This window comes from Panicum hallii, chromosome 7, assembly GCF_002211085.1.
Source record: "Panicum hallii strain FIL2 chromosome 7, PHallii_v3.1, whole genome shotgun sequence".
Lineage (NCBI taxonomy): Eukaryota > Viridiplantae > Streptophyta > Magnoliopsida > Poales > Poaceae > Panicum > Panicum hallii.
This window is the reverse complement of record NC_038048.1, coordinates 37,339,257-37,361,005: the sequence shown is the minus strand read 5'-3', so window position 1 is coordinate 37,361,005 and position 21,749 is coordinate 37,339,257. Positions and strand designations below refer to the sequence as shown.

At 47.2% G+C, this 21,749-nt stretch overlaps 5 protein-coding genes and 2 non-coding genes across 9 annotated transcripts; 5 read left to right on the top strand and 2 right to left on the bottom strand.

Moving 5' to 3' along the window:
- Positions 1 to 428: 428 nt before the first annotated feature.
- On the bottom strand, positions 429 to 624 carry LOC112901781. Its single transcript, XR_003230363.1, has one exon. It is a non-coding gene; the product is annotated as a U2 spliceosomal RNA (small nuclear RNA).
- Positions 625 to 934: 310 nt separating this feature from the next.
- Positions 935 to 5,567, top strand: LOC112901554 (pentatricopeptide repeat-containing protein At3g63370, chloroplastic). 2 transcript variants are annotated; one of them, XM_025970483.1, is made up of 3 exons: positions 935 to 4,069; positions 4,563 to 4,720; positions 4,976 to 5,567. In XM_025970483.1, the coding sequence occupies exon 1, from the start codon at positions 974 to 976 to the stop codon at positions 3,833 to 3,835; it is 2,862 nt and encodes a 953-aa protein (XP_025826268.1). In that variant the 5' UTR covers positions 935 to 973; the 3' UTR covers positions 3,836 to 4,069; positions 4,563 to 4,720; positions 4,976 to 5,567. The 2 variants fall into 2 exon arrangements, with proteins under 2 accessions (XP_025826268.1, XP_025826269.1); XM_025970484.1 differs by having other exon boundaries at positions 4,558 to 4,720.
- Positions 5,568 to 5,935: 368 nt separating this feature from the next.
- LOC112901782 lies at positions 5,936 to 6,133 on the bottom strand. The gene has a single exon (XR_003230364.1). It is a non-coding gene; the product is annotated as a U2 spliceosomal RNA (small nuclear RNA).
- A 2,390-nt stretch (positions 6,134 to 8,523) lies between these two features.
- LOC112900323 (heavy metal-associated isoprenylated plant protein 16-like) lies at positions 8,524 to 9,557 on the top strand. The gene is made up of 3 exons (XM_025969138.1): positions 8,524 to 8,795; positions 8,909 to 8,987; positions 9,082 to 9,557. The coding sequence occupies exons 1-3, from the start codon at positions 8,790 to 8,792 to the stop codon at positions 9,333 to 9,335; spliced, it is 339 nt and encodes a 112-aa protein (XP_025824923.1). The 5' UTR covers positions 8,524 to 8,789; the 3' UTR covers positions 9,336 to 9,557.
- Positions 9,558 to 12,177: 2,620 nt separating this feature from the next.
- On the top strand, positions 12,178 to 12,968 carry LOC112901196 (heavy metal-associated isoprenylated plant protein 47-like). Its single transcript, XM_025970051.1, has 3 exons — positions 12,178 to 12,312; positions 12,435 to 12,513; positions 12,618 to 12,968. The coding sequence occupies exons 1-3, from the start codon at positions 12,301 to 12,303 to the stop codon at positions 12,875 to 12,877; spliced, it is 351 nt and encodes a 116-aa protein (XP_025825836.1). The 5' UTR covers positions 12,178 to 12,300; the 3' UTR covers positions 12,878 to 12,968.
- A 3,447-nt stretch (positions 12,969 to 16,415) lies between these two features.
- On the top strand, positions 16,416 to 17,593 carry LOC112900100 (heavy metal-associated isoprenylated plant protein 41-like). The gene is made up of 3 exons (XM_025968835.1): positions 16,416 to 16,528; positions 16,624 to 16,702; positions 16,807 to 17,593. Exons 1-3 carry the CDS (start codon positions 16,523 to 16,525, stop codon positions 17,142 to 17,144), a joined length of 423 nt encoding a protein of 140 aa, XP_025824620.1. The 5' UTR covers positions 16,416 to 16,522; the 3' UTR covers positions 17,145 to 17,593.
- Positions 17,594 to 18,267: 674 nt separating this feature from the next.
- LOC112900104 (heavy metal-associated isoprenylated plant protein 47-like) lies at positions 18,268 to 19,578 on the top strand. Of its 2 annotated transcripts, none has more exons than XM_025968843.1 (2): positions 18,268 to 18,680; positions 18,808 to 19,578. In XM_025968843.1, the coding sequence occupies exons 1-2, from the start codon at positions 18,672 to 18,674 to the stop codon at positions 19,180 to 19,182; spliced, it is 384 nt and encodes a 127-aa protein (XP_025824628.1). In that variant the 5' UTR covers positions 18,268 to 18,671; the 3' UTR covers positions 19,183 to 19,578. The 2 variants fall into 2 exon arrangements, with proteins under 2 accessions (XP_025824628.1, XP_025824627.1); XM_025968842.1 differs by having other exon boundaries at positions 18,281 to 18,680; positions 18,805 to 19,578.
- Positions 19,579 to 21,749: the final 2,171 nt, after the last annotated feature.

Below are 21,749 nucleotides of genomic sequence, written 5' to 3'. Positions count from 1 at the left end.
TTGATGATTACTGTTTACAAAAATATTTTAATCTGCGAGTGAAGGACTAGTACGAGTTGTGTTGTCACAGGTATTTGACATGATCACGAGTTGCAGCATGCATATACACACCTGTATTGCGCTGATCTGTTTCCCAGGGTCATCCAATCAGTCCAAATATGTCGAACTGGGTACAATGCTTCATCTGCCATTTGAAGACAATGCAGATAATTATGCATAAAAATAGTTTTAATTAATTCTAAATATGTAAAACTACTAGTAGAATTTGCAAACACAATTTGTCTCTACACCTTTTGAAAGTGATGCAAATTTCTATTTCAATGCATAAAATGAAAAGATTTTATTATAGTCAACTATAATGAAAGTAATGGTAGAATTAGCACATTATGCTATGGCTAACCAAACTTCAAAATTTAATTTTGCTTTGGTTGGGGTGCGCCAGCCTAAGCAGCAGTGCAACGCTTGGGCGACACACAAGAGCTCTAGTGGCAAGCCACTATGATAAGCTCTCCCCCACAAAAAATAAATTTAATATCATTGTGGGTACATGACCCACATATCAGATATTAAACTGATAAGAACAGATACTACACTTGATCTTAGCCAAAAGGCCGAGAAAGGTATGAATTGTTCTGTTCACATACCCCTTGATTTATATCCTCCTCTACCGGCTCAGTTGATCCCTCCTAGCGATGTGGTACTAATTGACGATCAGAGGCTGGAGCTAACGGTGAGGGTTCGCTTAGCTAAACCGGGCTGCGGGGGACAAGTTGTGACGTTGGGCTTCGTGTTACGAGCGGCAGGACTGGCCTGCGCTGGCCCACTTAAATTCCATGCCTGTCTGTAGGCTCGGCCCAGATTGGCAACCCAATTTTCCATTTTGTGAACTGGGCCTTCACGTCGGGCCATACGAAGAAAAGAGGCTATCCACAGCATCCATGGATATCTTTTGCTTGCCGCCGATGCCACTGGGATGAGCGTCCGGCTCCCCGGGGCCTCCAAGCCCGCCACCGCCATGGCCACCGCCGCGCTGTCCCTCCCACCACTCCCCCACCGAACTCCCCCTCCTGCCGCACCCGCCAGCTCGCCTCCCCACTCCACCTCCGCCTCCCTGAGGCGGCTCTGCAAGGAAGGCGACCTGCGTCAAGCCCTGCGCCTGCTGACGGCCCGGGCGCCGCCGCCTCGGGAGCACTACGGCTGGGTGCTCGACCTCGTCGCCGCCAGGAGGGCGGCCGCGGAGGGCAGGCAGGTCCACGCGCACGCGCTGGCAACTGGTTCCCTTGAAGAAGACGATGACGGCTTTCTTGCGACCAAGCTGGTGTTCATGTACGGTCGTTGCGGGCGGGTGGACGACGCGCGCCGCCTATTCGACGGAATGCCCGAGCGGACCGTGTTCTCCTGGAACGCGCTCGTCGGGGCGTACCTGTCGTCAGGGAGTGCCGTCGAGGCCGTGCGGGTCTTCAGGGTCATGCGGGCATCGGCTGCGCCGGGGTCCGCGCCTGACGGGTGCACGCTCGCGTCTGTGCTCAAGGCGTGCGGTGTGGAGGGGGATGGACGCTGCGGGCACGAGGTGCATGGCCTTGCTGTGAAGAGTGGACTTGATAAGAGCACCCTCGTGGTCAATGCGCTTATCGGGATGTATGCCAAGTGCGGCATGCTGGATTCAGCACTGCAGGTGTTCGAGTGGCTGCATGATGGGAGGGATGTCGCGTCCTGGAACTCGGTTATAACGGGGTGCGTGCAGAACGGGAGGACCTTGGAAGCCCTGGAGTTGTTCCGAGGGATGCAGAGCTCTGGATGTGGTATGAATTCCTACACGGCCGTGGGGGTGCTGCAAGTTTGTGCGGAGCTAGCTCTGCTGAATCTGGGCAGGGAGTTACATGCAGCACTTCTCAAATGTGGCAGTGAGTTCAACATCCAGTTCAATGCTTTGCTTGTCATGTATGCAAAATGCGGCCGGGTGGATAGTGCTCTAAGAGTATTCCGTCAGATTGATGAGAAAGACTACATATCGTGGAATTCGATGCTGTCCTGCTATGTCCAAAATGGTTTGTATGCTGAGGCCATTGGTTTTTTTGGTGAAATGCTTCATCATGGTTTTCAGCCTGATCATGCCTGTGTTGTAAGCTTGTCCTCTACATTGGGACATTTGGGTTGGCTAAACAATGGTAGAGAGGTTCATGCGTATGCTATAAAGCAGAGGCTTCATACTGATTTGCAGGTTGGGAATACATTGATGGACATGTACATAAAGTGTGACTCCATAGAGTGTTCAGCAAAAGTATTTGAAAGCATGAGTATTAGAGATCACATATCTTGGACAACAATCCTTGCTTGTTTTGCACAGAGTTCACGGCATTTTGAAGCGCTGGAAATGTTCCGAGAAGTGCAGAAACAAGGGATTAAGGTAGATTCTATGATGATTGGAAGCATTTTAGAAATATGTAGAGGTTTGAAAAGCCTCTCTCTGCTAAAGCAAGTGCATTCTTATGCTCTTAGAAATGGACTGCTTGATCTGATACTAAAGAATAGGCTGATAGATATATATGGGGACTGCAGAGAGGTTTGCAATTCACTAAATATATTTCAGACAATAGAGAAAAAGGACATTGTTACTTGGACTAGTATGATCAACTGTTGTGCAAATAATGGGCTGTTGAACGAAGCTGTTTCCTTATTTACTGAGATGCAGAAAGCAAATATTGAACCTGATTCTGTATCATTAGTAAGTATTTTGGTGGCTATCGCTGGCTTGTCATCATTGACAAAAGGAAAACAGGTTCATGGCTTTCTTATCAGAAGAAACTTTCCCATAGAAGGTCCGATAGTAAGTTCCCTCGTGGACATGTATTCTGGTTGCGGAAGCCTGAACTATGCTAGCAAAGTATTCTATGGGATTAAATGTAAAGATGTGGTTCTTTGGACAGCGATGATTAATGCTACTGGCATGCATGGACATGGAAAGCAAGCCATAGATATATTCGAGAGAATGCTGCACACTGGTCTGACTCCTGATCATGTTTGTTTCCTTGCTCTGCTGCATGCTTGTAGTCATTCGAAGCTTGTCGATGAGGGTAAATACTATCTGGATATGATGTTGAGCAAGTACAGGTTAAAACCGTGGCAGGAGCACTATGCCTGCGTGGTTGATATTCTTGGCCGCTCAGGCCGGACTGAGGAGGCTTACAGGTTCATTGAGTCTATGCCTATGGAACCAACATCTGTGGTGTGGTGCGCACTGCTTGGGGCATGTCGTGTCCACAAAAACCATGACCTTGCTGTGGTTGCAGCCAATAAGCTTCTTGAGCTAGAACCTGACAATCCAGGCAATTATATTCTTGTATCAAATGTCTTTGCTGCGATGGGAAAGTGGAACGATGTCAAAGAAGTTAGAACCAGGATGGCAGAATTGGGGTTGAGAAAAGATCCAGCTTGCAGTTGGATTGAGATAGGCAACAATATCCACACTTTCACAGCAAGAGATCACTCTCATAGAGACTCAGAGGCAATCAATCTCAAGCTTGCCGAGATAACAGAAAAACTAAGAAAAAAAGGTTACACAGAGGATACAAGGTTTGTCCTTCACGATGTGAGCGAAGAGGAGAAGATAGATATGTTGCATAAACACAGTGAGAGGCTTGCAATAGCGTTCGGCTTGATCAGCACTCATCCAGGTACGCCTCTAAGGATAGCCAAGAACCTCAGGGTGTGCGGCGACTGCCACGAGTTCACCAAGCTGGTGTCCAAGCTGTTTGAAAGGGACATCATGGTCCGAGATGCCAACAGGTTCCACCATTTCAGTGGAGGCTCTTGTTCTTGTGGAGACTTCTGGTGAACGTGATTTTAGGGCATAGAACTAAGTACATAGGCATCTTATTGACTTGGAGGTTAGTTACATCAGAGGCAAAATTGGTGATGTGGCTAAGCATGTTAAGACCAGAAATTGTCTGTTCTGTGGATGGAACAACTGAGAAGACACCTATTTGGATTGGTTATATGTAACTGTGGGCTCCGTCCAATCAGTCATTTGCATTTGGGCCGTTGCCTATTTGGATTGGTGTTATGCAATGTAAATGATTCTTCTTTTATCCACTATATAGTCAGTCAATCACCTAAATTTCTGTTAAAAGGATGTGATGTAAACTGGATAGCATAATAGCCAAAGAAAAGAAATTATAAATTATTGTTTAAAGAAACCTTTTACACCTCTGTTGAACTTTTATACCTGTGCTTTATGTGTGTCAATTTGATTCTGTAACCAGTGTTATTAAGAACCAGCAAATTATTATGCGGTTTTTCCTCTTCTGTGAATATGTGATATGATGCTTGAGTTCATATGAAGTTAATATTTTTTTTCCTTTTATTGTGAGAAGTAAGGTAGTCATTGCCCATTTAAAGAACACACCACTATAAAGTAAGTTAGTCATTGCCCATTTAAACAACACACCACTATACTTGATGTGTTTACCGTTCTATTGGTGTTTATCTCTTGCCCCATAGGTAATTTGGGTTTCCATTTTAATTTTTGTGAATCCCCATTTGCATGGTAACTGGAAGAGCAGGCTGCGTCGACCAGCTTTCCAGCAGTTTATGAACTACTCGTCAGGACATGGTGTTGATCCTAAATGCAAGGAAATCGAGGTACTGATCATATACACAACAAGATTTCGAACCAAAGAGCAAAAGTTCGGACACGTCTTTGCATGACATCGCTGCTCAGGTATTTACATGTAAAGATGAGATTTCAGAATATTTAGATCAAAGCACCTTACTTTTTATAGAGTTAACCAGGGGAAGGGGTTGTCCCCACCTGATTCATTTGATTGGACTTCCAGCAAGCAGTGAAAAACTGAAAATACAGTAGGATTCTGCAGGTTTCGAAAACCAGTTTCAATTTGCTAGGCATGACCTGAAGCTTATTGTGTACCATGTCATGCTGTCATTTCCTCATTGTAACAGCAAATTTTCTGGGCAGGATATCAGGGATAACCTGTTCTTGGTCTACATGAAGGGTTTCCCTTAGTCTCCAATGTGTGGCTTCAGTGCACTGTCAGCCATGGTCTTCCAGCAAGATGGTAACTAGGACCTGGTTCTTCCTTCTTCATAAATTTCTTCAGAAGGGGGAGGATCTGCTTGGTGATATGGCACAAAGAGGTGGACAAAAGGCAGATGCTAACGAGCTGTAAATCAATCTACAGTTCATTCGTTTTTTGCTGTTCAAGCTACCAAGTGACAGAAAATTATTATCGGACAATTCTAGGCGACCTTGCTGTTCTTTTCAGCGCCGGGTATGGATGTGGTCCCAGGTGGTCTGGCATTCTGGCTGAGACAAGACCATGATCGGGTCCAGGAATTCACCGAGCAGTCAGAATGAATACTGCCACCACGCAATGCCGTTCTTTGGTGCATTGTATATTGAGCTTGAGTCCCAGGACACATAGGTTGCGTACGTTCCTGTATTTTTTTTAATTCAACTGAATCTGCAACGGTACATGGCAAGTCTGTAAAATGCTTGTGCACTACTGTTTTTATTCAATATACCCACTGGAGGTGGTGTTTGCGAAAAACATGTTGTCAATTCCGCCACCGTGATCGCACAGAAACAAGTCTAAAAGCTTGATGATTAACTATTTACTAAAAAGTTGTTAAAATGATTCCGAGTGAAGGACTTGTGCACAAATCGATTGAATGCTTCGCTTCATCGGCCTTTTGAAAATAGGATGCATTTACTCTAAATGAATAAAATCTGGAATTAGCTCGCACAATATGAGCTTCATCTAGACCCTCTTGGAAGATAAATGGACTTTTTCTTAAAAAACAAGCTGATGCAAATTTCCGATATATATTTTATCTAGTTAGCCAAGGTAGATTAGAACACAGAATTATTTTTGTACGGCATGCTTACAAAACTATTCAAAATTGAATTTTGTTTTGGTTGGGGTGCGCCAGGCCTTAAGCAGTAGTGCAACGCTTAGGCGACACGCGAGAGCTCTAGGAGCAAGCCACCATAATAAGCTCTCCCCCATAAAAAATAAATTTAATATCATTGTGGGTACATGACCCACATATCAGATATTAAACTGATAAGAACAGATACTACACTTGATCTTAGCCAAAAGGCCGAGAAAGGTATGAGTTGAGAGGCAGCGGCACCCCTTGTTTTATGCCGCCTTCCACCGGCTCAGCTGATTGCCCCTGGCGATGTGGTACTAATTAACGATCCGGAGCTCACGTCACATGGTTTGCTTAGCTAAACCGGGGCGAGCTGTCATGCTGGGCTTGCTTCGTGTTGCTGCGAGCGGGGGGCAGCCTTACTATGAACTAGATAGGCCCACGTAAGCTGCCAAATTTATAAACGGGCCCAGAGGATTGTGGCCCACGTATGTGATCCATTTTCCCCTTCTCGTTGGTCGAAAAAACGAAGAACAAGCGGGGTACGATTGATACTGTTTGGGCCTCGGGGCGGCCTGCAAATTGTGGGGGATGGGCAGACACCCAGACCAATGAGATCCGACGAGGTGCCTGCGGTCTGCAGGCTCATGTTCCGCCGCTACGCGGAAGCGGAAATCCAATTCTAAGCGCGAGCGCTGGCACGCGTTCGGGCTCGGCGGCTCGCACGCCACGTGTGGGGGGCCCACCGGATGCTTCCCTTATTTTTCATTTCCTTTCTCCGCGTGAACGAAGCAAAAGCAGCAGCGGCCGGCGCGACCAGTGCTGCTGTGCGGAAGTAGCGAACTCGTGCGGTGACAATCAGGGCACAAGTCCGGGGATGCTTTTTTTTTCCTTTTTCATTAGGTTTTTGTCCCTTAATATTTTGATTCTTAACTTTTTGTAAACGTTGACGCACAACTTATGAACATAATTTTTTTATCATACAATGTATGCATACAATTTATGCACATGTTAACTTATGAATAGAAATCTATGTGCATAATCTATGTAGCACAATTTATGCACATAAATTTCGTGTCATAGAGTTTATGCAAATATTTTTGTGCTTCCATACATAACTTATGAACATATTATTTATACATAACTTTATGTTTTTATATTTTTAATAAATAATGTATAGAAGTTTCTATGTATATAATTTTTTTTGTTTTATAGTTGTTCAATAATTTAACTTTGCGTATATTTTGTATATAATTTATGTTTACATAGCTTGTTTTCATATATTTTTTTCATATTTTTTTTTGTTTTCAATGATAAAAGAGAATGGGGACAACAGTGTCCACGTGGGTGGATAGTGCCTTTGGAAGCCGGATGGCACAGCAGTGTAGGCGAGTGTACGGACTGCATGCGGAGAGGGGAGCCGATGGGGGATTGTGGACGTCACTACGAAATGGGTAGAAAAGGAAAACAATAAAAGAGACTAGAAAAGCAAAGACAGCAGGTTTGTCCGATGGATCGCCAGGACGGCTCCTGGCGCGGGGGGGGGCGGGGGGCTTAGAAAGCCCCATGGCCTGTACAAGTACAGAGGCGCAGCGCAGAGCAGCACCACTTGTGTTCCTCTGAACTGAAGAAAGTCTGAACCGTCGTTCAGCGCCTGCAAACTGTGACCGGCCGGGTTCGTCGGGCGATGACCCGGCGACCGCGCCGAGAGCCCAAGAAAGCTCCAGGCCTGTACTGCTCGATGGATGGTGACAGGTGCCGACGAGTGGCCGGTTGCTCCCGTCATCGAAGGATCGTATCGCCAAGTAGTGAGCCGTCGTACATCGTACCAGCTTGGTACGGAAACGAACTCAAGTACTCCTAACTCCAAAGTCATAATCCTGCATCTTTTTTTTTTCTGTATGCAAGTATGCATGCATGAACTCCTAATGTAACTACTCCCTATCCGCATAAAAAAAATGTAACTACTCTTGCTGCGCTGACCAGCCGTTGACTCATGGGCGTTCAGATCCACCATCCCCACTTTGGTACTTTCGAATCGAAAAGGCACCATTTGAAAATGGACCCGGAGGATAAAAATACCGCAAGGAGCCATGTTAGTGGGCTTGTCTATGATATTTTGGTTTTAAGGACTAAACTTTAGCTCTATTTATTAAATAAAGTCTAATACAAAATTAATTGCAGCATCCCTAAACTAATTTGCGATAAGATGATGGTTACTGTTGCATCACTGTTGCAAATCGTGGATTAATTATATTCGCTAAATTTATCTTACGAATTAGCATCCATATGTGAAAAAAAATTTATAAATATATTTTATTTAATATTTCTAAGTGCCAGGAGTCAGCGGTGATCAGCACCGCCACCGGTAGGCGGTAGCCGCACTGCACTGCACTGTCCCAGACTCCCAGCCCCAGTTCTGCGGCGACTCCGCGATGGGTTGACTCGGTTTGCGCCCCCGCCGGGCCGCGCCTTCCGAGAACGAAGCGCGCAGGCGCAGCTGGTGGAAACGAAGGCCAGTGGGCGCACTACTAGAGCGAAGTCAAGTCGTCGCCTTTCTTTGTCAGGGAAAGAGATTCTTCCGTCGATCTGACTCCGGCGAGGAAGCCTCGAGAACGAACGCGTTTTAGCGAGTTAGGTGGTTGGGGACTTGTCTACCTGGGACCTCACCCGCTAGAATGTTCTTACGCCATGGCAGATTCTCCTTTCGGTCTTCACTCGTCGATCCGCCTCCGTCGCCTCGCCTCTTACATAAGAGCTCCGTCGCCTCTCGCTTGCAGGCACCTGCAATGAAAGCATCGATCGGAATTAGCTACCCGATCAGCATCGATCGTTTCCCTGGTTCCTCTTTTTCGCCGCAGCATCCGACGCAGATACCAGCAGCTAGCTAGCACGCGATGAAGGTAACAAGGCAGGCGATCAGCCGCTTCACTCCCTGCTCCTCCTCTCGCTGCCGCCCTTTGCATTCCTCTGCTTCGCGACGCTGACGGCTCTGCTCGTGTGTTTCTTCTCGCAGCAAAAGATCGTGATCAAGGTGAGCATGGCGTCCGAGAAGAGCCGGTCCAGGGCCATGGAGCTCGTCGCCAGAGCAGACGGTACGCCGGCCACGCATGTTCATGTTGCTTCTCCTACCTCTCGCCGTCTCGCGCATTCTGGCAGCTGCTAACGGTTCCAGCACGTTATGTGCAGGGGTGAGCTCGATGGGGGTCACCGGCTCCGGCAGGGACCAGCTGGAGGTGGTCGGCAACGACGTCGACACCGTCTGCCTGGTCAAGTGCCTGCGCAGGAAGCTCGGCCACGCCGAGATCCTCAAGGTGGAGGAGGTCAAGGACAAGAAGCCCGAGGAGAAGAAGCCGGAGGAGCCCAAGATCGTGGACCCGCCGCCGTATTACTACTACCCCGGTTACTATTACCACCACCACCTGCCGGCGCCGTGGTGCTGACTGGTGACGACTAGAGAAACGCGAAGGAAACGGCTGGTTTTTGGATTACTTTGATTCATATTTGTTCTATGCGAGGGAAAAGTTATAACAAACAGTTTTGCTATTGTACATTGGTTTGAAATTTTGGTTCTGTAACGAGGTCTGAGATCTTGATCGAGGTTAGCTACAAGTACAAACTGAGTGGATGCAGTACGTCATTGAGTGCAAATTTGTTTGATCCTAGCCGATTGGCCAGTAGTTGGACTCCGGTAGTCTCGAGTTAGCGACCCGGCTAAGTTTCTGTAACATTGGATCCGGTCAGCAAAGAACGTTCAGCGCTCCTCTTCAAAAATAAAAAAAGAACGTTCAGCGCAACATGATATGGCTTAACGTGAACTTTCTTTTGCATTTGAACCTTTTTCTTAAAATAAAAAAAAACATATTATGCGATTGGGCTTAGTGAGATGAATTTAAAAAAAGCATAGCTCAATTGGTCGCGCCCCTGGTAGAGTGCAGGGCAGATCGGCTAGGGCTCTACCAACTCTGATCCTCGTAGCATGTTCCTTGAAGTGGCAGGAGGTTAATCAATCTACTCTGGACCTCTAAAAAAATAAAAAAACTTAGATCTAATTTCAGACGCCATGACCTTTGGCATTGTTAGTCCATGCCACACCACCAATATCTATGACGCTGAACATATGTAATGGCGGATCCTATGGTAAAATGTGGATGTTGTAGTTTTTAGTTTAGGGAGCCTTGGGCTTTAGTGCCATATATACTAGACATGATGTTGTACGCTCCTTCATGCTAAGTCACAATCATGAAAAAAAAAGACTAATACCGCACACTCCTCCATCTTAACAAAAAACGTGCTAAGACACAATCGAAAAAATGATGCACATTCTGATACTATGCATGTAGCACTAATAAGTCATAGTTTTGTTCATCTGACTCCCTCCAATCCTCTCTATTTAAACTCGAACATAAGGCCTGGCTTTACCTCCTTTTGCACCTTTCCTCTTCCAACCCCGCTCAAGTCTAGGAAAAAATTAAATAAAGTAAAGATTAAGGAGCAACGTTAATTCAGTGAAGGAAGGTGCGTCCTTCCCTTCCCTCGATTGGATATGCTAGGTTTGATTTGTTTGGTCTACATTTGGTGAGACCCTAGTCTCAACCCTAGATCAATAGGCTGTCGAGTCGAGTCATTGTGAAAATATCGAGAATCCAAAAGGCCTGATTTGAAAAGTGTAGGAGTGGGCAAGGTAACAGAAGATGCCATTTGACGCCACGTCATTAAAGCGCGATGCTAGTTGTTTGGGCATCGTAGTAAGCATTACCATACCATGTCAGGTCAGCATGCCAAGTACACAACGCCAGGATATTGTTTGCGTACGTGTTACTACCAACGGACCTTATCTCCTTCTGGGCGTTTAAAGGATGCATTCTTAACGATCTTTCTACTCGTACGATTTGATGCATTCTCAAAAGTGGCCAACTTGCAAGACAACCACCCCCTTGACTGGGGTGATCCGCGTGCTGTTTGGTAAAGGCTCCTGTCTAACTGTACTATGTTGACCTCTCTCGCTTGACCCGTGGAGCAGAGTATTCCTCTGAACCATTCAGAGTTCTCGCGGGCTATGACCCAGTTCGCTCGGTGATTGCTTCTGGCTACACCGCAACCGCAACCGCGAGCCCGAGAAACGTCAAAGTTCCACGTCCTGTCCCATGATGTAGAAACTTGAAAGGAACGTCGCGCTACTGGTAGGTTTTGGTTCATCCAGAACACGTATGACCTGAGCAATTTCCAGCGTGCCGAGATCGACCCTTGAGCACGTATCACGCGAAGCCAGCAGGGTCACGCGCGTGGCGCGCGGCAGACAGACGGCGGCGCGGCGGGCACACACGGGGACGGAGGCGGCCCTGAAGCTAGCGTCCGTCCGGTGGAGGCGCGGAGTGGAATCGACGGGGCACGCGCGCGACGGCGCCATCCGATCCGAGTGCTGAACGAGCAGCCAGCCAAGGGGAAGGGGGGCCGGCCGGGCGACGACTTAGCCGGGTCGTCGCGCCTCGCGCGCGGCACGGCGGGAGATCGTCTGATCATGTGGCGACCAGATCTCCGGCTCCCCGCTGCTGTCGGGGTGTCGGCTGGCCATCCAGGTTTCTTCTTCTACCGCCATCGCGCTGTCCGTCCGAAGCCGACGCGTGCTTCTGGATGGGATTCCCTTGAGCGTTTGCGGGCTGGAAGGTCCAAGCAACGAGGCCTGTCGCATCGCATGTCCCACGGGAATAATACGAGGTAAAAACGGAAACGGCCATTATTTCTTTGTTTCTTCAACCTCGATCGCACGCATTGACTATATCGCCGCAGCGGAACGCGCGCGCGCCCGGGAAGGACGTACGGCTCCAATACTTCCAAGGTTAGGATCGGTGACGGCCACTGGATCATCAGTGACAACCAGTCGTCGTCGTCTCGCCGTTCAACGACTTGGGAAGATCTGCTACGTACTCCGCGGTCGTCGTGCGTGCCTCCGGAGGAGCGGCAGCGCCCAGCTTCGTTCGCTTGTCCAGTGACGAACAAACACGCCGTTGCCGCTGGCCCGGCTCGCGAAGACATCGATCGATCTCCTCGCCCGGCTGATCCGGTCATTTTCTCCGCGTCCATATCAGTTGGAGTTGTCCGTTGTCGCAGTTAGTTTACTTGGAAAACTTACCAGCTGCGTGCCACGAACGTTCTTACAATTAATCTCGTCTAGGGTTGTCCTCCTCAGCCTTTAATTTTTGCCGTCCGTCAGGCGTCGTCGATCGCCTCTTGCTCCCGCGCGCGCGTGTATATAAACGAGCCGCGAGCTGCTTAGCGCTAGCCAGCTCGTCCAGAAACCAGGCCCTGCTTGATCGCAATCTTGCATCGCCGATCAGTGTAGCCCATCTCTACTGCAATCTGCAGTTGGATCAGTAGCGGCACGTGATCGGCTTCTCGCGCGAGACGATGTCGAAGCCGGTAAAGGCTTCGATTCCATTCCTGCTACCTCCTTCCGTTGTGCTCTTAATTTCCTCCATTTCCGCAAGGAACCGATCTGACGCTAGCTAGGGTTCTGTGCTCGTCGTACGTCTTTGCTGCAGCAAAAGATCGTGATCAAGCTGGGCATGCCGAGCGCCAAGAACCGGAAGGAAGCCATGGCGCTGGCCGCCAAAGTACACGGTATGCACGCGTTAGTTCATCGCACAAGCCAGCTAGGTAGTAGCTACCTCAAATAATAATGCGCGCGTACGTGATCGATGTGTGTATATATACATGTGCTGCAGGGGTGAGCTCGGTGGCGATCACCGGCGACGACAAGGACCGGCTGGAGGTTGTCGGCACGGGCGTCGACGCCGCCAACCTGGTCAGCTGCCTGCGCAAGAAGGTGCTCCGCCGCGCCGACATCCTGCTGGTGGGCGAAGCCAAGAAGAAGCCGGAGGAGCCGCCGCAGTGGTGGTGGCCCGGTTACTACTACCCTCAGCACCACCCGCTGCAGGTGGCCGTCTGCGAGGAGCCTGAGATGGCCGGTTGCCACATCATGTGAAACTATTCAAGATCGATTTTGCCGTAAGACGATAGACGTACGCATATGAACGTTGCGTGCATGCATCTACGTATGTTGGCATTAAGAGAAAGAGAGAATGGTCGTGCCCAAACAAATGAAGACGATATTAGTACTATGGTTAGCTCATGTTCAAACTATGTCTGTCATGGAGCACGAATAGTGGTAGGATCGAGAGAAACGAGTGATACATGTGCGAGTTTGGTTGCGATATTTCTCCGAGTTGTTCTAGCGGTACGATAGAGCTGGAGCCAGATCCGGGCTTTTCTCAAAAATACAAGAGGAAGACTGTTATTGTAAGCGTGACGATACAACGACGCGTTCTTAATTAATAGGAGGATGAGACATATTGCTAAGACCTAAATCGATGAGTGCTGCAGTTTGACGTGAAGGTTCGTAGTCATATCATAGGGACGTAGACTTTGACTAAACCTCGTTAACAAACATCGTGTCTCTAGTATCATATATATATATATATATATATATATATATATATATATATATGTGTGAGCTTACATGCTTGTCTCCATAGATCCAATTTTCGCTTTCGCTGGTGGAGATTCTAATTTTATAACAAGGTGAAGGGCAATTGATGATAAAAGGTAAGATGATATTAAGAGACATGAACGCTTGGATTCTTGATACAAACTAGCCATATAAACATAGGCCACCCCGCTACTTTGTTTGTCACATTTCGAGCAAACTTTCCTAGCTCTTACATATGGCCATCTCTTGAATTTGAAGTCCCATTGCAACATACAAATGAGACCCTAGAATTAGAAAATTCGGATAACCAAAGCATGTACTTTCATTTAATAATTTACATAGGAATGTATCAAATATATATTAATACTAAAAGAGTAAATTTAGTACACAATCAACAAAATTTACATCATGTTTACTATAAAAATAATACTTTTCATATTTTTAAGACATGATTATTGATGAGGATATGGTAACTAGAATCGTACTTCCAATTTCTACAGGACATGATGATTGATAATAATTGAGGAAATAAATGTCTCCAGTTTGATAAACCAAAGCACCAAACAAAGCTAACGATTTAAATTTTATTCTGCAAGATAAGGAAAAAAAGATGGAACCTTGAGGGCCTCTGGCATGAGGGCATCGGCAGCTCAGCAGTCGGCACGAGCAGCACGACAGTACCAGTCACGACGGGTCGATGGCAGCTGCAGGGATGCAGGCTGCGTTGCCAGCAGCACACCGCACCTGGTAGGCCACGCCCTCAAGGAATCAAGTTCACGTGTTGCCCTCAAATCTTTGGGGGCCCTGTGTGCGAGTGCCCACCTTGCGCCTGCCCCTGGACGGGGCTCTGCTCGTACTACCAGAAGCCGGACTGCTCGTATCTATCGTCGCTTCAGCCAAGAACCTGCATGCGAGTCGTTCAGATGTTTCTCCGCGGTGCCTTTGAAGTTCGACCCATAAAATGAGATACTCCATTTCTCCGAGATGCCTATTGCGCATAAAGTGAACACTCCACTTTGTAGTTGTTCTTTATTGATCGAGTGATCGAAGCACGCGTACACAGGAGAAAACTCGGCAGTTGGTAGCAGATGGTCAGAAAAGTTCAGAGACGTGTGTCCTTTAAGGTTCCAATTGTCACCAAATCACCATCATATTTACTTAGAGACAGTATAAACGAATCAGCAAGACTAATGACTAGCCGGACCATTGGAATGCAACGTACGCGTTGTGAGGTCTTTGCGCAAAACAAGCTTACACACACCTAGCTTACTATGTTCAGATTGCGCAGCTTCTAAAGGTTAACCGTATACTTTTTCAGATACTTGAGACCGCAAGGAATGTGGTTCCGTTAGGCTGTAACTGTGATTTTGATGATTGTGTGATAATATAGTCAATAGGACTAACGAGTTTGTGAGCTTTAAGTTTGCAGGATTTCCAGGTCCTATGGGTGGAGTCCAATCCATATATACAAGACAGTCTAAATCGCAGTCAAGATGTCCAAATTGCAGTGAAAATGCAGTAAATCACAGTCCAAATGACCGCAACGATGAATTGGACAAGGTGAGTATAGAAAACAGATGACCGGTTTAACCGACACATCTAGTCATGAGCTCACCGGTGCATTGGAGAATTGCTACTGTGATCAAGTCAGTAGCACCGATTGAACCTACGCTATAAGAAGGGAGGCGTTGTGCATTGAGAAGATGATATGGCAATCAAGTGAAGAAATGACAGAGGCACCGTTAGACCGACGGTGCAAAAGAAGGCGTCGGTGCATTGGTAGTTTACTGATGCAGAAACGTTTGGAGTTGGAGAAGTCTGAAGATCTTCAGCATCGGTTGAACCGACACCTGTCGGTGCAATGACGTCAGTAGAAGGGGACGGTTGGAATTCAACGGCTAGCAGGCAGGGTCAGTGTGACCGGTTAAACCGATGGTGGCGACTGGTTTAATCGACGCTTTATATTTTTCTAGGTAAAAGCAAGCAACGGCTATAAGCTGCCCTCTAGCCTATACAAGGTCTCACCTCGAGTCATTTGAAGCTGCTGGAGTACGTAAGCGGGGACGTAGGAGCAAGGCAGCTTGAGAGTGAGAGCGTGGCAAATACGGCGGCGACGTTATCTCGTCGGCTGACGAAGAGCTGTTCCTCGCCACCGTCGAAGATAACTCGCCCCAATGGGAGAGTCTTTATTCTTGGATGCCAAACCTAATACAATCTACCGGCCTTTATAGAATCAGGCCTAAACTTGAGTAACAAATTTTCCTAAGAAACTTAATCTATCTCTCCCGAGCGATATCTTCTGAAAGGAACAAATCAGCCACTTGTAGGAGCTGTTGCCGTTGTGGACTCTTTCCTTTTCCTTCTCTTGTACGTGCGGGGCAGTAGGAGTCCACAATGCAGGGTAGTAGGACTCCACAACAGTGTAGTATCTTATTAGAATTGGTTATACGTTGCAAAATTTGCTTGGGACGAGGGTTTCACACTAGATGAATTATAGTTGCACATCTAGATTGCATGCTTTAGCTTATTTATATTTTGTGCGAACTAGTTTGAGCCATAGGTTAAGATTTTTAGTGTGCCTAATTCATCCCTCTCTCTTAGGCTACGAGCACCGATTCCTTTTAGAGACCTGACTGAAATTGTTGAGCACTAATGAAGCGCTTAGCATTATTGTGAACTTATAAAAATTTGAATAGAAGCATGTAGATGTTGCACACACTTGTACATTGACTGTGTCAGTTCCACAACAGATACATACATCGTACTTAACAAAGCAAAGCACCGAGGCAATGAACCAAAGGTAGACACGGTTTCAGAAAGCGCGGAATCAATGCGAGCTTTGCATAAATCAAGGTCTTAAAACTATATATATTCTTGTGCTTTTCCCACGGCATGGTGGCCTTGGTAGTTTGGCTGGGTCTAAACTGCATCGATTCTTCATTCTTAGCTAAAGTAATATTCCTACGTACTCGGTGCATAAAGCACATTTCTCCTGTTATATATAAGTCGCATAAGGGGGCTCTCCCTCCGTCACCAACAACACTCGGAGTTTCAAGTGTCAATTCTTCCGAGCTGTAGGACTACTAATAACGAATTTTCTCAGGTTGGATCGGAAATCAGCAACAGAGCAGCAACACGATCATGAAGGTAACATGAGTTCTCATCCAAACCGAAGCACCTGATGAGGTTGTCACTGTCTGCAACGGAAGCACCTGAGTTTGCATTTCCGCTTTGTTTTACAGCAAAGGATCGTGATCAAGGTGCAGATGAGCGGCGACAAGAGCCGGTCCAAAGCTCTGGGCTTAGTCGCCAAGACACACGGTAAGCAAGCATTGCATAATCCACTGTGTCACTGTCGATCTGGAGCACGCATGCAGTGGCAGCGCTAACCGTGTACTGCCCGGTTTCGGCATCGTGTGCTGCAGGAGTGCAGTCCGTGGCGATAGAAGGGAGGGAGCGGAACCATCTGGTGGTGGTCGGCGACGGCCTGGACGCCGTCAGCCTGACGAGCCACCTGCGGAAGAAGGTGGGCGGCGCGCAGATCGTCCGGGTGGAGGTCCTCAGTGGCGGCGCCGACAGGACGAAGCCGCCGGCGAGCACCCCCACCATCGCCGCGGGCCCGCAGCACCAGTGGCAGCCGCGCTACAGCGGCTACTACTACTCCCGGCCGGCCGCCGTGCACCCGTACCCGTACGCCGGCCAGTACAGCAGCTACGACGACGACACCCACCCCGACGCGGCCTCGTCGTGCGCCATCATGTGATCGATCCGCAGGCAACCGTGGAGCCGTGGATGTAGTGTATTTGTGTAGGAGTTCATGTGCTGATTAATTCGATTGGTTTATTTGCTTGTGTAAAATGTAGTGAACAAATAGGAACCGGATGGTGCCCGGCATGGGAGGAAAAGTCTCGAAGCGTCCTGATAGAGAACCAGACGACGAGACAGCTGCGACGCGACAGGCTAGAGCCCGATCGGCATCAGCTAGCTGGGCTCGTCTTCGGCCGGTCTTCCCCTCCTCTCCTTGGTCGCGCGGCTACCGAGCTCGTATGCATGCATCATCCTGGCATCTTCTTCCTTGCCCTGTCGTCAGATGTTACACATTCCGACTTGATGCCGGCCTCCATGGCTCTATTCCTTCAAGCTTTCCAGCTTTTCAACAATACGGCCCGTCGATCACATGGTGACAATACAGATGTACATGTCCATGCGTAATTATTATGATGTTCTACATCACCCTGTTTCGTAATTATTGGATTGCCTGTCCTATTGCCCGGCCCTCTCTCTAGAATTTCTAGAAGGGGGGACGGAGAGGGGCATATAAATGCAAAAAAAAAGGAAGAAAAATATGAAAAGAAGCAAGCTTGTTTTGATTTGAACACGGGCCCACCACCAACCATCGGTCATGCATACCCCATATATCAATCAAAATACGAAGGTATCGGCGTAGCCGGCAAGCTTATTATTAGCCACGGTTCACACGTTTCGAAGAACGATGGCGAATAAACAGCTGAGATATATCGACAAATAGATTTTACTATTTTATTTAAAAAAATAGAGATTTTACCGTCTTATTAGTGTGCCCATAGATATTATTGTATCTTGTCCTCAAAAAATAATTATATTCTAAAAAGTATTATTATATCGGCAAATTTTGTTCATAACTCAGCCGCCCTCGAATGGCGATCCGAAGACATAGGATAACATGATCGCGGGCCTTCCGAGAAAGCAGCAACCCGGCACAGCTCCGTCCAGTCTCGTGCGGACGACGTCGATCGGCTCGATCGGCTCCCAACACATCTCCATCCTCCAGTGCCTGGTCGTCGCTTTGTCTATGGCTAATCACTCTCTCGGAGTCGCTAGCTTGACGCAGCAGCCATTTTTGCCCCCTTATCCTAAGCTTGATGCAGCAGTTGTTCAACTGCGAACATCGTCCCACACGCTGCGTATAGTAGGCTCCTCCATCTCCCTCTCTAACCATTTCATTAGCTGCTGTGCCACGCCCTAGAAGATAAGACCTCTGCCCCGGCCCGGCCATCGCCATAGCTTTTCCGCGGGTCGTCACACTCGCCACCCCTCTTGCCCGCGCGCGCCTGTATTTATGCACCTGCCACGAGCACGGCTGCAAGCTATTAGCAGCCAGCTCCTTCTCAAGTTACACGAGGACTCAGCGTAGTATCGTAGGCAGAATTATAAGCCTGACAGTGCTCGATCAGTTATTTCCTCAGCTTCTCAGTGAAGTCGAGTCGTTCGTGAACCAAATTTTTTGAAGCTAGCCGTTCGGGAGTCAACGATGGCAAAGGTAGTGAGGCTAGCGTCGACCTGTTCTTGTCTCGCGATGCTGCTTGCTGAGCTAGCATCCCGCGCGCGCGATCGAACTGATGGTGATCTGTTTCCGTTTCTCTGAAAAATTTGTTGTTTTGCAGCAGAAGATCGTGATCAAGGTGACCATGCCCAACGCCAAGAGCCGCGCCCGGGCCATGGAGCTGGCCGCCAAGGCGAGCGGGGTGGGGTCGATAGGGATCACCGGCGACCTCAAGGACCGGCTGGAGGTGGTCGGCGAGGGCATCGACATCACCTGCCTCGTCCACTGCCTGCGCAGGAAGCTCTGCTGCCACGCCGAGATCCTGCAGGTGGAGGAGGTGAAGGACAAGAAGCCCGAGCCGGAGAAGAAGACGGAGGAGCCCAAGCCCTGCCCGTGCCCGGGGCAGTGCCGGTGCGCCGCCGTCGGCTACTGCCACGCGCCGCTGCCCATGGTTCTCTGCGAGGACGACCCGCCGGCGGGAAGCTGCTGCGTCATGTGAAGCCAGCAGTAAGATGATGGATTTCGCCAAGCATTTGTATGTGTGATTTGGGTTTTCTAAACTGTTGCCACAGCAGTACACCACAGCTTCTTCGTGTGCGCATGTGCGCAAATTAAACGTGCTTCTGGTTTGCTTTCGCTTCCGCCAACCATCGACAGTGTAACTAAATGGATATATCACTGCAGACTGTATATTCTCCCCGTTCCAAATTATATGGTCGTTTTAGCAAATTTAGATGCATAATTTTTTATTATGGATCTAAATATTGCCATTGCAGAATCTATACATCTAGATTTGCTAAAACGATGAATATTTTGAAACGGAGGGAGTACGTTGTATGTGCATGTACTTGTTGAATTGTTTACGGTATCCATCCAGCTGTGAACTTGATGCAGAGATTGTATATCTTTCCTCTGCTTATTAAAAAAACATGCGTACTAACGTCGTCTGTGAAAATGATTAAAAGTCACCATGCGAACAGTTTCCTATCTAGCTTTTAACGTATCATGAATATAATCATAATACACCAATGGGTTTTTTATTTCGCTGGATCTTTGAAATTTCGGGATCCCATAGATGGATAAAAATAATAAATTTCGGTAAAAAAATTAATCATTTGATTTTTGAGCTTTTAAAAGGTGATTACATAAGTCGAATGCCCCAAACTCATCATCAGAAACCATCGTCGTTCTAAATGCAATAAATAACGTCCCAAGTGTACACATCCCACCCTTTCTCCTTTATCTTTCACAATTTTATAAGCCTGAGAAGTAGGACATGAAAAAGGCAACAAAATAAAAATAGAAAATACAAGGGCCCCGTATATTCCTATTCCAATGACAGAAACTTTAAATGTGCATTTTTTTCTAAATTATTCAAAATGTTTTGTTCGGAATTAGTGAATTCCCGGAATCCAACCTGAGCAGTGGGAACAAGATATTTTACAAAATGAAATGCAAAATAAATCTCATACACGTACCATTAATTATTTTGGTGATATATTACCTTTGGTCACGATAGTTAACGCTTTGACCAAAAATCTAGTCAAACATTCTAGACTTTTAAACCTTGGTTGTCCATAATTTTAAAATATATATTTTCAGAACATAAAGATCTCATGCGTATACTTGTCTTGAGAAAGTACTCCCTCCATTTTTATTTTATGACGTCCATGATAAGCTGACTAGTTTAACAGTGAACTAATTAATGAGGGGAATAATTGTGCTAGCATACTCAACAAAAGCAGTATATTAACTACATGTCTTGCGCTCTTGAGAGGGGTTTCTAGTTTTCTCGTATTCCATACATCACCGTAATCTCTTCGGGACAAACGCGTTTACCCCAACATCAACCTTGGCCTCAAGACACCTTTACGTACCTTGGTCTCCCACCGCCAAGCTGCCTCCTGACTCCAACCTGACGCCTGCCATGATTGGGTCAAAACCATCGATATCACTTCCCTCTCCACTCCATGTGAGCGACGAGGACCGCTCATGACTGCAACCTAACTATCCTTGAATGGTCCATTGGACCAATGCAAGCTTCTACTCGCCTCCCACCACACTTATTAGTCCATCAGCGTCGAGCCTTTGTTCATCATTCGGCACCGTACCTCGCCATTGAGCGCCACACCATCCATACACCATAAATCATGGGGGAAAAACATGTCCCTTCGCGATCTTCAGGTCAACTTCATCACTACCTCTGGTTAGCCATAAATATAATCATGCGAACTCAATTAAAACATTCTTAATAAATATCAGAGGCTTCCATCCATCCCGCAAACCATCAACCATTCATCGCATGAGCTAGACCATGCAAGGCTCATATCAACTTGATCTATGAAGAGGTACCAAGAGGAATTTAGTTAAAATGCCTTGCGTAAATAGAAGTGTTTTAAAATTAAAGGCATATAAAGAAAAAGTAACTATCAATATCTTTTTTTTTTCATTTCTGCGTTCCGCACACCTTCAAATTATATCCACAAACGAGTCAAGTAGCTAGGCATAGGTGTAGTAAAGGTGTTAAAATTTAGCCTAAATAATCTAAGGATCGGACCCTGGGTTATAATCGTATACAATTATAATATAATTTTAAGTTAAAAATATATAAAAATCAAGTTAGATCACGAAGATATCACTAAGATTACGATCGTATTGCCTGCAGCTGCAACGGGCCAAGCGCGCATGCAGCCCAGACCTTGTAAAAGCAGCAATCAGCAGCAGCCGAGGCCGCCTTGTTTTCTCGCAAGCTACGGTCAGGCCGGAGATAGCTAGGTCCACGTGCATGACGTGAAGATGGTGACATCACGATGAGGTTTGGCATTATTAGGAACCTGCGTAGGTTCCCAATTTTCCCGTTCTGCTCCTACATTTTTGCCAAACTTATATATATGCCATCGTCATTTTGGCGCGCTCATCATTTTGGTGCGCTCTTCGACGCGGCGCAATCCGATTAAATGTTGGGGTCACTCTCAGTAATGTCTCATCTGCTCTCCAACTTGTGCTCCGTTTCCTCCGAATTCTCCAGTACCACAACCATTTCTCGCCATTTCGTGCGTAGGCAAC

Excerpts from the sequence above, each read along its gene's own strand:
- LOC112900100 (XM_025968835.1), top strand. Across the intron at positions 16,703-16,806 it reads CTTAGTCGCCAAGACACACG|GAGTGCAGTCCGTGGCGATA; the intron begins GTAAGCAAGCAT and ends CGTGTGCTGCAG.
- LOC112900323 (XM_025969138.1), top strand. Across the intron at positions 8,988-9,081 it reads GCTCGTCGCCAGAGCAGACG|GGGTGAGCTCGATGGGGGTC; the intron begins GTACGCCGGCCA and ends CGTTATGTGCAG.
- LOC112901554 (XM_025970483.1), top strand. The coding sequence starts at position 974 with ATGAGCGTCCGGCTCCCCGGGGCCTCCAAGCCCGCCACCGCCATGGCC.
- LOC112901196 (XM_025970051.1), top strand. Across the intron at positions 12,514-12,617 it reads GCTGGCCGCCAAAGTACACG|GGGTGAGCTCGGTGGCGATC; the intron begins GTATGCACGCGT and ends CATGTGCTGCAG.